Source organism: Struthio camelus, chromosome 11 (genome assembly GCF_040807025.1).
Source record: "Struthio camelus isolate bStrCam1 chromosome 11, bStrCam1.hap1, whole genome shotgun sequence".
NCBI lineage: Eukaryota > Metazoa > Chordata > Aves > Struthioniformes > Struthionidae > Struthio > Struthio camelus.
In genome coordinates, this window is record NC_090952.1 from 1502354 (window position 1) to 1517846 (window position 15493).

Here is a 15493-nt window from a genome sequence, read left to right on the forward strand (position 1 = left end):
GAATTCCCTTCCTTTTTAGGGTGAGAGATACCGAAAACAATTTATAGACAGATATCGCCTCACACAGTTTCACTCCTAAAGTTAGGAGGTTTCAGCAACAGATTAGAAAGTGTTTAAAAGAGCATCAATGCCAGCCATATCTCTAGTGGTTTAACCACGTGCTGCAAAGTACTTTTCTTGCTTAGCTCACAGGCTTGGTTTTACTTTTCAAGTTTATGGATGGACGGTTATGGATGAACCACTTTTCAGCTTCCTCCCTGAATTTTTGCTGGAGATGACACGTACAACGTGCTGCTTGCTGAAGAGAAAGCCCACAGCTCCTCCTAGAGCCACTCTGAAGGTAAAGCAACACAGAAGCAAGAGTTGAATGGGGCAAACCCCTTTGCAGCAGCTAGAGCACTCCAGGGCAGAAGAACCTCTTTCCAAGAGGTTTTATTGATCAGGTCCAATGTAGAAAATGGTTGAGTTAAAAATAATATATATATATATACACACACATATATATACACACACACACATATATATATATTAATTACCAGCTTTCATTTTAAAAACAAACGAGTGCAGAGATCTTTTCAGACAAGAGGCAGGTTTCTCCTTCACAGAGGCTTGCAAAGAGAAGTCTTTCACCACTACAACCCTTTTTATTTGCCCATCGTCACTGTGTTTGGTTTGGCACTGCAAGGACTCAAAATTCTGTCTCCACCTAGGACGACCAAGGCTCTCTAAAAATCCACCTGTACCACAAATCTAGGGTTCGTGTTTTCTGACAACTCGCACCTTCCTGTACGTGATTTTCTCAGGCCAACCTTTTGAGGACAATTCACCCATACTGAAAAGTCACCATAGGCACACCGATGGCTCATTATCCCAACTCCACAGACTAACACCCCCTTCAGTAACCCTAGAACGAGTTGTTTTTTTTTTTTGCGAGCTCATCAGGCAACACTCCCAGGGCTGGCTGACAGCTTGTAAAGGGACAGCACTGGCAAAGATAGCAGCCAAAGCTCCAAAGCCAACTTCCAGGAAGTGAAGAGACGCTTCAGGGCTACCTGCAGGTTCACCACATGCACTGTCTGGGTGCCAAACAGGTGTTTCCTGCCCCAAGCCTGAGAACTCCTCACTGCAGGAACCTTCCAGGAAGAATCTTTCCTCTCCAACAACCCCTCCAATTTGCCTGACACTACCTGCAAGGGTTAGGCTTCAAATGCTTTCCAAACCTGCATGACAGGAGCCTCTGTGGACCTCCTCTGACCATCTGCTTTCCCTGCTCTGCCAGGTTCCACAAGAGCAGCTCATCCCCAGATAAGGCATCCCCCAACAGCAACAGTCCAGCTTGTTAATGGGTTTTCCTTTCAGCAGCTCTTGCTATTACACTAGCATGCAGTGCACTACCACCGCTTTCCCAGAAATGGTGGCTCCTTTTCCCCTCTGTGAGAACAGCTCCAGCGTTACATGCTAATGATGGCAGCAGGAACTAGGCTCTCATGTAGTGTGGGTCTAATTAAAGGAGACATTGGGAGCAGCGGGGGCTATGTTCACGAGCTAGAGCCTGTCTACATATTGTAAGGTAAGCAGAAAAGTGCAAAATAAAAGCTTTGTCCTTTCTAGGGTCACAAGTGTGCCAAAAGCAAACAGGATCCCACATAAGAAAGACAGGCATCTGCACAGATGTTCTCTAGAGGGAGCCTGTAAGGAAGTTTTAAAAACAAAACAAACAAACAAAACCCCCAAACCCCCACTTCTTTCCTATACTCAGAACATCTATGGGGACAAGCCTCTAAGAAAAGAACATAAGCATTTAAAAGCAAAGTTTCTGACGCAACCACCCAAAAAGCCCGTTGCCAGCCAGAGCAGAGGCAGAACGTGAACCATTTCAAGTTGCAAAGCATCTTCTGGGCATATCACCGTTTTTTTTTTTTTTTTTTTTTTTTTAAACTGTAAGAGGAGAGGGAGGGGGAGAGAGAGAGAGAGAAAGAAAGAGAAAGAAAATGAACAAGATCTGCCACACAAAAACATCACAGACAAAGTCAAGGCATTTATTTTCTTAGAAGATATCTGATCCAGTAGTAACATTTTTGGTCTAAATCCACTTTCAACCGTACAATAATTCAAGTGGCAGACATCACCTCACTGCAGCATTAAAGCAGTGGTGACAGATACCTGTTGTTGGATGGCTTTGAAAAAATAAGCTGACTTCTGTTCAAAGTACAGATGAAGAGTTTATTTATACTCAAGAGTTTTTAAGATTGGCAACATTTCCTGTCAGCTCTAGGCAGGAGTCCCATTTACCCACAGAACAGGTGTATCATGGGTAGGGGTAGCAGTCTCAGGCTGACACCTTATCACTTTCTGCCAGTGATGCCTCAACCTTATTCTGAGGGTACCTCAGCCAGGGACAAGGGAAGTTCAGTCGCTGTGGCCTCTTCAGTCAAGACTGCCAGAGAGGCATGCTTGTGCAAAGTGCAACATGTGTTTACCAGCCAGAGGTTTGTCCATCAGGAAGCAGATTAAGAGCCCCTACTCATTTCTCAGACTCCTTAATTCTTGGCCATCACTCAATGAGAGCTTGGCTCCCTTCACGTGGACAGTCAGCTCCAGGCTCCCTTCTCAATGCCCACGGGTGAGCCAGAGACAAATGGAAGCTCTGTTTCCAGTAACAATCCTCAGTCACATACAGTGAAATAAAGTCTGCTCTAGATGGAAGCCATGATAAATAACACTGGCCTCCAAATGCATTTATATACTTTCAAAATTTCAGTTTTCATTAACAGAAAAATAATTTGATAAAATCTGGGAGGGGGATTTGAAAAGCACAGACTTGGAATGGAACAACTGAGGGACAAGCTGTTTTGCTGACAGTGGTCAGAAAGGATTTTTATTGCATAGTTGTTGGTAAAAGGAGAGACACCAAGTGGTGAACATACATAAAGTGGCAGTGTTCTCAATCCTAGAGTCAGGATTTGAGCCTGAGTTTGGTACAGGACTAGGGAGAGGAGTAGGGAACAGAATGTGTATTCATGTAAACATCCTGGGTACAGAAGCCTCCTCTAAGACATCCTCAACAACATAAGATGCTGCTGATTAAGGAAGAGGTAAGTTGTGCAATATCTAATGTGATCAGGGATTGGCTGGAAGTGCAGTAAAGCCAGGGCAATAACTTCAGACTCGGCCTTTGCCATTTCACTTACAGGCTCAAGAGAAATCAGATATCTTCCTAAGGCTTTGTCCTCCTAAGAAAGGAAAAATGCAAGAACACAACCATTAACTCCTCTTGCCTCCTCCTTTAGATTCTCCTAGCAAGCAAGCCACAGAGTGAAATTAAATACATTCACAAAAGAGTAACCAAAATAAGCTTCTTCCCAGTCAGAAACTGAGTCCAGTTTTGAGCAGATCTGCTCTTCGGGCTATTTGTTTGTTTGTTGTCCTTCTTTCACTAAAACGTCCTCAGCTAGCCGATGCTGATAACTAAGGAGTTGAGCTCTTATATCGGGTCAGTTACAGAGCTATCTTACAATTTGGTGTTTCGTTTTCTTTTTTTTTCTTTTTTCTCTGTCCTTCTGTTTGACCGCAGAAGGACTAAGTGGCTAACCGGGAATATACTGCCCCTGAGTTATAATTGTATCTTTCTGCCACCACCTGAACACTGCATGCAAAATCATCCTTCTCCTTCAAAGCTTCTGAAGACACAGAACTGGGTCCTTGTCTTTCCTTCCCCACATTAGTTACAATAATTCAAATAAAATAAAAAGAGATATAAATCTGTAGCATTTTGCTTTTACTCCTTCATGGAATCTTTCCAATGCAACTTCACAAAAGCAATGTAAATAAAGTCTTTTTTCTTCTAAAGAGAAGATTAATTTCCACAGATTATGTAGTGCAATTGGTTATCCTGTAGGAAAAAAAACAAATAACAAAAATCTTCAGCTCCATAGAAGGAAATGCCAAAAACAGTTCCAAGGTCTCAATAAAAATAGGAAAGAATATCCAGGATCTTTACTATAAAGTTTTTTCTGTGTCAAACACACAATACCTATTAGTCTGCCTTTAATTGAAGAGTATAGAATCTGGGTCCTGGTTAGCCAGCTGTGCAATGTGCTTTAATACGTCCTTTTTGGTAATGATCCCAAGTAGCTTCCTAAAAAATGAACACACATTATTAGTGCATCAGCTCTCAGAGTGCATATCTGCAATTTCACAAGGCTTTTCTCCGACGGTAATTGTAATGCTCTGCGGTAGTCAGAGTGCTTTTTTGGATCACAGTGCTGATACTCCGCATGAAGTATGGTGTTCACCAGCCCCAATCAGATATTCTATCAGTATTTCATATGAAAAACAGGTAAGAACATGAGAGCCAAAAGACAAGTGTTAATAGTTTTTATTATCACCCACTCACCTTCTCCAGAAAGATAAACTTTAGTTTCTAGGACTGCATTTTAAGTCCTGATACTCTCAGGAACTTTAATTTCAAAAAAGTTGTTCTCAACAGCCACGCCAAATTTGCTAATGCAGGGGACTGATTATACAAGACTTCTGTTTGGAAGTGTTGGTTAACAATGCCATTTTCTGTCAGAAGCTGACTAGTTCAACCAGTCCAATTGCATCACTAACATATCTGGATATCTGGTAACAGAGTAATTTATTTTATAGTGTCACACTTCAGTGAACAGATTTAAGTCACTATCAGTAGTTTTACTACTTTGTCCTCACTCCTCCCTACCTCACACACCCCCCATTTCTGAACTGACAAAGTGAATTCAAGTAATTACACAGTATGTGCAACCACATTTGAGATGGAAGAGGTCGTGAGCCCTTTCCATCTGTTTTAGGGATGTCAGACCCATCACCACATGGGCACCATGTGTTACCATTTCACTAGCCTTATGATGTTTCTGTTACTGCCTCAACCAAAAGCAGCTCAGGGCTTCCATAATTGCTTGCTTCCAATTTACAGTTGCTCTGGTTGGTACTCAGTGCTCTGCATGTCAAAGGCCTTCGCTCAACTGAAGGAGAGCGGGTTCCAACTCAGATTTAAGTAATTCAACATTATTCTACGGGATCCCACAGCCACCGCCTGCCTGCAGCGTTCTTACCCATTGTGAGTGACCAGGCACTGACGCAATCCGAGCTTGCGGAATATATCCACAACAATTTCCATGGGCGTTTGGTCTGTCACTGTGAAAGGACTGAGGTCCAAGATGCTCCTGAGTTTGAGCATGGACGGGGAGCTCGGAGGCAGTGGAGGAGAGTGGTCAGTGAAATAAATAATTGAAGTGCTCACAATCCCATCCTGCTTCTTCCGGGCATTGTCTGGAAAAAGGAAATATTTGATTAAATATCATCCCTCCTTTCCTTTTCTAAATAGGAGAGCACGTGCTTCTCTCTCTCTGACCACATTGGGATGACCTTAACAAAGGTTCATTCCTTCATTTCACCCACATCGTTTCACAAGGCATGTACCTAATGACCCAAGTAGTGGTGCAATGTTGCTGTCTTGTCTTCTAAGAATTGTATCATTACCTCCAAGGATTCCAACATTTCACCCCAAGGACAAAATCTACTGCAGCTCAACCTACCACGTTACAGTGTTCTGCCTAAACATCAAGGCTGCCACACATCTCAGCATTTTTCTCTGGCCAAAAAAGGTGGAAACTTTTAGAGAAAATACTTTTTCATCTCCAGAAATTCCCACCGCTGCACACATTTCCCATTCAGATGAAGGGCAGTGGGGTAAGTGCTATATAAATGCAAGTTGCAGAGACCTTTTACTTGCCAGTTTTAAGACTGATTAGATAATATGCTTTATACTTTTACCATCCCCTGATGTGGGTCCCCTGCAGAGCAGCTAAAGACGTATTTTTAAACACTTTACCTACTGGCTCAGACTCTGTGCACATGAACTAGAGTCAAGAATAGAGAACAGCTCATCATGGTCTAAAGCACTTGCCACTACTCAGATATTTACACTAGTGCATTACAGCTCTCCTCCTACATGGACGATTTGGAGGCCTGCTGTATCACAGCTTTAATTTGGTATTTACATTGCTAGACTCAATGGGAAGTGGTTGGCTCTATATATATAAAAAAAAAAAAAGAAAAAGAAAAACCCCACTGAATACCCTCAGCAGGCGATCAAAGGCTAAATCCTACATTCTGTAGCACACAACAATGCCTTCCTGCGTTCATCTTAGGAAATAGGTTACTCTCAAGGAATCCCTGGAGATTCAGAACACCACAAAACCAAGAAATCATGGTCATACCCCAAAGCAGCCCGACGGAAGGAAATGCACATAATCATAATATGATAGTGCACTTCAGCTATATTTGCTTCCGTATGGTCATAAACATTCAGCTAGATATTTATCAAAAGAAGTATTTACATGCTCCAAAGACTATATTGCCCATGTCCTAAAACTGACACAGAAAATCTACTTTAAATCAGCAAGGCAACAGCCAGAGCTGATTCACAGCTGCAGACAACTCCAAAAGCTACTCTGGTTCTGCCATGGGATGAAGGTAGCTCAGGACCAGAATTACACATTGTCCACACAGAAAGTTCTCAAGCTTGAACTGAGACGGTGCATTACACCACGCACTGGAGAACACACCACAGACTTCACATGTGTTTAATACCTCATGATCGTGCTGTTCAACAATCACATATCTCCTTTTCCCCAAGGTAACTGCCATCCTCCTCTCGCTTGCTCCTTTGCACCAGTGTTCATGTGGCCTCAAGGAGAGCCAGAAGAGTGAACAGATCTGCAGAAAGCTAACCCAGAAATGAGGAAAAATGTGTTTTTAACTGGATCAGTTCTCCTGTCCAGCTCACCACAGGGCTTGCATGAACCCTGCTTGGTGACTACACAAGGAAACGTTCATCAAGGTAAGCCTAGCTCTCCAAAGCTCAATGTAGATGCTTGAGCCATCACTGGATACAATCAGTAAGGACTAAACAGGCAAAGGTGCGCTCCTATACCCAGTCCCAACCTTCACTTCAGTGCAGGCACAGCTTCTAAAGAACTAAAATGCCCCTCAACCCTAATACACGCAGATGTTTCCTGATTCATCAGCAAAAGAAATACCATCCCACAGAAGCCAGCAACAGCCACCATGACCAGAATCAGTACTCGAGCTTCTGATGCTGGGAAATAGCAGTTGCAAGTTTCCAGGAAACAGGAGAGCAAAAGGAACCTATAAAGCGCTCTAAATTGCGACATGGCAAGGACAGAAGTGCTGTTTCCAAGGAGCTCAACTCACATCACAGATGAAAATTGCATATGAGTGATGACAGAACTTCATCTAGTTCTGCCAGTACCACATACCACCTGCTTCACAACAAACAATGCAGGGTACAAGTGACAAGTAAAACATTGGGCAGGCTTTCAGTGGTGTGGAGAGAGGAAAGGCTCTCCTTAAACATCAGCAGCTATATTTACAGGTTTGACAGCACCACCTCAGAAGTGATCCAATATTCAGTACAAAGACCTAGTTTCCAACCAGACTTTTTTCTTGAATGCAATATAACAAGGTCTGAGACACTAACAATTAAGAAAGCTTTCCACATCTAGTCATCCACAAAGACAATGAGGCCTAGTTCTTGCTGGCAAGAAGTCTTTTGCTCCACATTAGTGCCTTAAAGTTTATGAATTCAGCAGAGCTGCACTAACTGCACATGCAAGCTGCTCTGTCCTTTGCTCTCAATGCTTGCAAACCCCACACTGCTGGGGGAACGGGGATGCAGGCTTCAGTAAGCGTATCCACCATCACTGTGGGGTGTTTGAATTTGTGAAGCAAGTTACAGCCAGTGCCATTTAAGGCCTCTAAATGCACCATTCAACTACACAACATCTTGCCTCTCTTCAACTTACCGATTGAAATGATGAGGTCTCTCCTGAGGACAAATCCAACAAGCCTTTGGGACTCCCGTGACACCACCACAGGGTAGCCACTGTATGTTGTTTCATTGATTATGGCCTCAACATCTTCTACTGTCATGCTGTCCTGAGTGATGACAGTCAGAGGAGGATCGTTCCTCCGTGGCCTCATTACATCCATCGCAAGTGTCTTGTGTGAGAACTCTTCCTTGGCTTCCAAGAAGGGGTAGCCATTGAGACGAATATGAGCATCGTAAATGCCTTCCCGCCCAATGGCATCTGCCACCCACTTGCTGGTCATGGCTGCTGCCATCAGAGGAACTATGTATTCCAGGCCACCAGTGAGCTCAAACATAATGACCACCAGCGACACAGTCATTCGGGTCACCCCACCTACAAACAGAACACAGGAAGATAGAACACATTAACACTTGTAGGGATTTCTAGCTAGCAGAGCTGTTACTGACATTTCCTACAGCTGTCCTCTGCCAAACCATCAAGACAACCTCCTGTATTAAAAAATGGTTGTACTCTTACCTAGAAAATGGGCATCACATTCAGCACTGCAATGGAAGCCAAACATGAACAGAACATGGTATTAAAACCAACTGTCCTTTCTAGTATATTATGTCATGGGCCAGCTTCAGGGGCCCTCTTGCTACATGGTTTTTGATGGGTCCTTCTCAGAACTCAGCATCCTTAAAAGGCCACATGAATTTCAATTAGGTAATGGGACACATCCCAGCGTCATACGTCCTTTGATAGCAGATCTTTTGAACTACACAGCTTCACAAACAACGTGGTATGTCTGTCCACAACTTCCTTTTTAAGACTATAGAATAGCAACACCAATTTGCTAGAAAGGTTATCCTGTAACTTAGCATGAAAGAAAATTAGCTAGCTTCAATTTACTTAAGGCCATGCCTTAAAAGGGCCTTACACACACCTTCTTAAACAGATTCACAAGCTTTGACTGCTCCTTAAATAAAAGTTTCTCCTAGTACCATAAAGTAGTACCTTAAGAGTTAAATACACTATTCCGTGGAGGAGAGGATCGCGTATTGCAGTGAAAGCAAAGTTCAGTAAAATGCATTCAATTTCTCAATGGGAACTTTTGCCAAACAGGAGTAGTGTTACCACATGCACAAAACAAACAAAAACAACCCCACCAAACAAAAAGCACTTTAAAAAAAAAAAAGAAGAAGAAGTGGTGCATCATAAGATTAACAGCCAGAAGTAAAAAAAGAATTTAAAGCTTACAGGAAAAATCTAAAGCCCCTGGCCAGTTTCTTTTGTTTGACTTGTGGATTCAGCAGACAGCTATCTGCACATCTATCACATCTCAGGAGATGTTTATGCCAGTGAAAGGAGGCAGAAAGATGAGAATCACACTGCATATACTACTATAAAGTCTCCTGTTCTTGAGATGAAGTCAGTTGTTCCAGATTGCAAGAACAGCAGCAGCATTTTAGTCTTTTCTACAGTTCTTTATTTAGCCAACCAAGTCCCAAACTTGCACCTTGGATTTCAAAAGACATCTTGCTTACCTAGACATGCTGCAGCCCCAACCATTGCATACAGGCCAGGAGTGATACAGTCAGCCCCTTGGCTGCACCAGCCACTGAAGATGACCCAGTCGTGGTGGTAAAAAGCCAGCTGCTCCATTCCTACTCCTAGCAATCTGCCTGCTATAGCACCAACTGCCATGCTGGGGATGAAGAGACCTGAAGGGACCTATGAAAACACATCAGTAAACATGGCATCTCTCAGGAAGGCAGCGTTCAAATACTAGTGACAGTTAAAAGTTCAAAACATGACTGTGTTAGACTGTGTTATGCTGAAGTTAAAATTGATAAGGTTGCCTTGCTCCAACACTTCTGCCCTTCCTGCACTGAAAAGGTGGTGGGAGAATATCACCTTGTGTGAACCGACAAGGAAAAGCCCTGGGCATGGCACTGTCCAAACAACACATGCTCTAAAGTCTCTGTAACATTCTGAATTTACTTGTTTCTGAACAGGAGAAATAGCCACACCAGACCAGGTTATTGTAGAACAGAACAAACTTTTTTTAAAAGCTTTTCTACTATGGAAGTATACCAAAGCCTCACCTGCACACCACTAGTTCTCCCCCTGCCTTTCCAACCGTGCGACTACTTGTGGACTGTATGCACAGTATTTTCCAGCTCTGCTGGTGTAACATACTGTAAGGGGAACAATCCTTCTTCCCTGTTTAATTCAAATTCCACCTTGAAAGTGGCAACATCTAGAAACAGTATATACAGCACGTCATACGCAGCAGCACCGCTGTCAGCGCATTTCACCACTGCATTTACTTCAGTCATTTTCAAGCTTAGAAAGCTCCTGATTTTTGAACTCAGAGAAACTTTTCTTCTCCCCCTCCTTTCATATATTAATTTTTGATACATCATATAATCTTTCTCAGGTGCTTGAGGACTGCCCTTGAACGTCTCGGACCACATCACTACAACAAGGAGGTGCAAACCTGTAGGGTGGGCTCGCCTTTACTGGAAGATCCAGTCAAGAGACTGCGGGGGGGGGGAGGGGGGGGGAAGAGTAGTGCTTAGCCCCTCTTGCTATTATCCCACTGAAGCAAAGCTCAGAGCTAGGCAGTATATTCACAGCTCAGGAGGCTGCTGCTGAATAAGTATGACTGACTAATGAACGGCTTTCTTATAAGCAAGCCTTTACAAAGAAAGATCCCAAACCACTTTGCAATTAACTATTATATACAGGCGGAGTATCAAAAAAGCTTGAGGAAAGGCAATTTAGAAGTGCTCAGTATTCAGAAAATTGGATGTGAAGCCCAACATACCAGCTTCAGTTACTGCATCTGATAGCCACACTCAGGATAGGAGGCTCCCATGTCCTCAGAACAATCATGCTCTGTTGTCCCCAAAGCACACTTTTCCCCCTTTTGGTAAAGTTTAGGGGGGAAAACATGCCTATTTATGGAGCAAATAGAGCCCCACCACCATTCTTCTCATTCTCCGCAGAAACCCCGAATCTGAGCGCCTCTATAGGTAATTCTCACCTTCATGCCAAATGTGAAGATTGTGATGAAGACTTTCATTATAAGGGCCAAAGCCAGCTGCCACATGGCTGTGTAAACTCCTGGGCCAGCAGCTCGGTCTGGCAGGTCATCCCCTTTGGTGCTGTTGAAATCATTCACATACTCACAGAGCTTGGAAGAATCCAAAATCCCACAGTCATTGAATAGTTCAGAAATCAGCTCACTGGTGCTCATTCTGGTGTATTCATTGGGGAAGGCCAGAACAGCTGTGATTGCAGTCACTACAAACACCTCCAGCACTGGGTATCTGCCAAGTCTGGTTGTCTTACGCCGCCTGCACCAGGCGATGTTGCTGCGAATGAAGAAAGCTCCCCAAAGCCCACCAAATATTCCCAGAAGGATGAATGGTATAAGCTCCAGAAGATGCCATGGCATGTGAAACTCCACATAGAAGAGAACCAGCCGGCTGTTCCCAAAAGGGTTAATGGAGCGCAGAGTAAATGCAGCTACCAGAGCAGCAAAGAAAGAGCGCCACAGTGTCTTAAGAGGAAAATAATAACTGACCTGTAAAAGGAAGGAAAAAGCAGATTCAGTCACTTGATCATTTGTCACTACATCGAATGCTGCCCAGTAACATAATCACCACTGTATAAGCAAGGACTGAGACTGATGCGTACTGGCTATACACCCTCTTCTTCAGTCAGGTACTCAGGCTTGATTTTGCGCTCCATTCTTCACAGATTACAGTGATCAGGATGGGCCCTGGGCTGTATACTTTCAATGCAACAAATACCTGCTATGATCCCTGAAGTGGAAGTGTCTTACTCAGATAAAACAAGGTGTTACAAATTAGCTATGAGCTGCATCCAGAGAACTGTTTGTCTGGCATGTTCTGAAAGCTGCAGGAGCGCTCAACAGCAGTGCTTGCCATAGCAGCTACCACAAGCTGAGCAAACTATTGCTCCAGTTGAGCAAAACCATCCTATTTCTTCTCCTCTCAGTTAATCCCTGAAGCAAGCAGCAGTGACCTATTTCATGTCTGGGGCAAAACAATGGAATTTGAAGTTTCTTTGGAAGAAAATGGGCTTAATTAGCTGGATAAAAGCTTGCTTTGAGGTATACTGGGGACAGAACTGTAAGGGACAGGGAGGACATGGAAAACATAACAGAGGCTGTGGGTGTGAGCAGTCTGTACTGAGGAGCACAGGCAGACTAGGGGAAAACAGATTTGTTGCCAAGCTACAGATTTACATCCTCTGAAATAAATTCTCCATTATTCATGAGAAGCCCCAGTAAGCTTTTAGGATGAGTAGCAGACCCCTGTAAATCCATCAAGCAGCATTTTACCGGATCTGCCTACTACACCCAAGCAGTTACAAGTGGGCTATATTTTTAAACCAGCAGAATCAGTTCTGGCAATAAAACAGCTTGCCAAGAGCTAATGCAAAATGCTGATGTTACCTCTTCCAGGCTAAAGAGCACTCCTCCAATCGGTGCACCAAAAGCTACAGACACGCCAGCAGCGGCAGCCGCTGATAAAACCTAAGAGAGAAACTGAACTCAGTCAGAAGTTTTAGGGCCTCCCTCCAACCTTCCCCCTTTTTCGTTGATCTCCTTTACTTAAATATGTAATTTTTTTTTTTTTTTAAATCTCCAGCAGGTGCAGAGTAAGCTAGTGCTATCGGTTTTAAAGACAGCAGGGAAAAAGATAGAGTGAGACAGATCTCTTGGGAAAAGTTATTGCAATCTACAAGTAGCTACAAAAATATTAGTGTTTAAATAGCCCCTCTTCCTCCTTAATTAGGAGAGCTGACGTAGCTTGCAATTATCTTTTTCTTTTTCATCTGATCTCATGCTATGCTTTCACCTTAGATAAAGCTTCATTAAAGTAGAAGAATGGCAGGATCACCTCAGTGCACACTGACTTTTGCCATATTTCTCTCGCGTTCATATCATTTCTTAGAAGGCAGTGGCACTGCAAAGCCTTCCAAAACCCTGCTTGCCCACAGGGTGGATTCTGTCATTTCTGGTTTGCCAGAAGATAACTTGGCCAACGTGATTATATGCATCTCACAGTATTTGTTCTGCAGTGACTTGTTCAGGAAAAAAAGTCTTAAAATATTGCAAGGGAACACTTATGAGCTCATTTGAGATGTTAGCTTCGTTCTTACACCGTGTCCATCATGATTGCACTGTGTCCTGGTGAGCGAAGCTCTTCAGTCTGTTCATATGGCTAGGTCTAAGTCCCTCAGACACTCCTAAGAATTTATGGAAATATATGGCAAACGCTAACAAGCCTTGCAGAACTGGGCAAGTTAGCACCCATGAACGTTTCCATTACAAGTCAGGTAACTATCTATGCTAGAGAAATGATGTGGTATCACCTTCTACTGAGACAGCTTCTCTTTCAACCAAGTGTTGCACTGAGGCATATTGAGAACATGCCAGACAAGGAACAATTTACACTCAGGGCAAAGCACCAAACTCATCGGTCTCCCAGTCCACTATCTCAACAGTCCAATGACATCAGTCTCATTTTACCTCTCTGCGCTTCGCTTCATTTTTCCTGTATTTGGTGAAGAGATGACACAAGATGTTCCCACAGCAGCATGCGACGTGCACCAGGGGGCCCTCTTTTCCCAGGCTGAGGCCAGAGGACACCGCCAACACTAAGGTGACAGTTTTGATGATCAGCGTCCATTTGCCCAGGTAGCCTCTAATGATGAAACCACTTAAGATAGTTTTGATCTGGAAGTCAAGCACATAAAGCTCTACAGGCTTTCATTCAAGCCCTGGTCAGGGCTCCCATTTTATTATGTGCTCCCGCCTTCAATTTTCCCCCACAGCTTTCAGAGCCCCTTTCAGGCACTCAAAAGCAACCTACAGCTGGAAAAACAGCTCTACATTCAAAGACTGAAACAGCTATTTGAGCCTTTCCTTTGGGGTTACTGTCCCTACTGAAAGATAATCTTGACACCAGTTTTTGTAGGCAAAGTCTGAAACAAATTGTGCACTCTTGTACCTCCTGCAGTAAATGTTAATACTGCAGGAGGTTAATACCAGTTTTTGAAAGGGATTACATGGAATTTTAAGATACTAGACATGTTTCAGTTATAAAGTTTGAAATAAAGCATATATTAGAACACTGCATATCTCTCAAGTGCAAGACAGTGTTATTCCATAGCAGACATAAGTAATCTTTGGATGGTGGATCCCTACTCCAAGTTAAAGAAACAGTTTTGCTCAATCTCACTCACCTCTGGGATTCCTGAGCCACAGGCGTAAGGAGCAAACCCCTTTACAAGTAACACAGCAAGAAGGGAGAATAACAAGGCCCAGATAACGTACATGAAGTAGTTGAGAATATATGCAAATGCCCCCTGAAATGCAGAGAAAGGACCCTAATTTAGATAGATAGCTTCAACAAAGATCACCTCAAACCTGTGCACTGAAGGAAGTGCAGTCAACACAGAAATTGCAGGTAATCTGATCATCAGCCAAAAATGAAAGAAATCACAAGCCATTGTGGCTTCAAGGACAAGTTACGTTTGTTGGGTTAGAGGGTATGAACCAATCATATTTCCAGACAGCATTATATAAAATGGTAAACAAAGTATACCAATATTGTCCCAGTCAAGCAGGCTTTCTATTGGATAGAGTTGCCAGAAACACAAGACTTAAAGCAACACTGAACTAGCTTAAAAAACGTTCAGGGGCAAAATATCCTCCAAGCAGCAAGTCTCAAATGTGAGCAAACCAATACTTTTTAAATGTGTCAAGCTTTTGCCTACCCCCTGAGGACAACACAGAAGGAACTTGTTTGAGCTTATTTACACCCTTAGAGGGCCTCAGCAACAGATGTCAAACCACTGAAACACCTAGAGTTTGCACTTCTGAGATAGATATATACATATATATATATGTGTATATATATATACACACACACACACATATATATACAGATCACTACCAAAGGACAGTGCAGGGTAGGGGAAACAGTATGTTCAGCAGCAAAACCAGTTGTAGGCACACATCACCTCCCCATGGCCAATAATAAGCTGCGACCAGCTCTTCCACTCTGGACACTTGTCTCTGTCTGTAAACGTTGTGTTAGATTTCCAACAGCAGTGCTCATGGTTAAACCAGAAGCCTGCCAGACACACTCCTTCTTTCAGATCTGTCATCCAGTGGGCAGAAATGTCTATCAGACCAGCTAAGGAACCTATTAGAATGCGGGGAAAAAAAAAGATTAAAAATTAATAACCATCTTAAGCAGACATATATCTGAATGTTATAGTTTGCTCTAATAATTTTTGATTCACTTACCAACAAACAGAGCAGTAGTGCTATTTTTGCCTACAGTTTACTTTTAGTTCTCTAAAAGATAAAGGGAAGGTTTGCACAAGTATATATTGAAAAAAAGTTAAGTAACTATGCATGACTAATAATATTCCAAAGGCTGAGCCTAGCAAATTGCATTAAAACCCACCCTAAGTCACTAGAAATTAGTTCTTCTCAATTATACTGAAAGACCACTTATTAGATACAACATGGCAAGTAGTTTGAGAGGCAGAAAGGGATTTACCAC

General features: G+C 42.9%; 1 protein-coding gene across 26 annotated transcripts in view; it reads right to left on the reverse strand.

Annotated features, from left to right (window-relative positions):
• Positions 1–2018: 2018 nt before the first annotated feature.
• The window catches only part of LOC104142857 (H(+)/Cl(-) exchange transporter 5), a 62270-nt gene continuing 48795 nt past the window's right edge, over positions 2019–15493 (reverse strand). For 20 of the 26 annotated variants that reach the window (XM_068957398.1, XM_068957399.1, XM_068957411.1 and 17 more), the window contains 9 exons: positions 14943–15127; positions 14163–14285; positions 13447–13653; positions 12367–12447; positions 10927–11469; positions 9422–9608; positions 7869–8267; positions 5094–5310; positions 2019–4138 (listed from right to left, as the gene is read on the reverse strand). In XM_068957398.1, coding sequence (XP_068813499.1) covers positions 4048–4138; positions 5094–5310; positions 7869–8267; positions 9422–9608; positions 10927–11469; positions 12367–12447; positions 13447–13653; positions 14163–14285; positions 14943–15127 — 2033 coding nt within the window. In that variant the 3' untranslated portion in view covers positions 2019–4047. Of the gene's footprint in view, positions 4139–5093; positions 5311–6633; positions 6770–7868; positions 8268–9421; positions 9609–10926; positions 11470–12366; positions 12448–13446; positions 13654–14162; positions 14286–14942; positions 15128–15493 lie in introns of all 26 variants that reach the window. The other 6 variants (XM_068957400.1, XM_068957407.1, XM_068957406.1 and 3 more) reach the window with 2 other exon arrangements.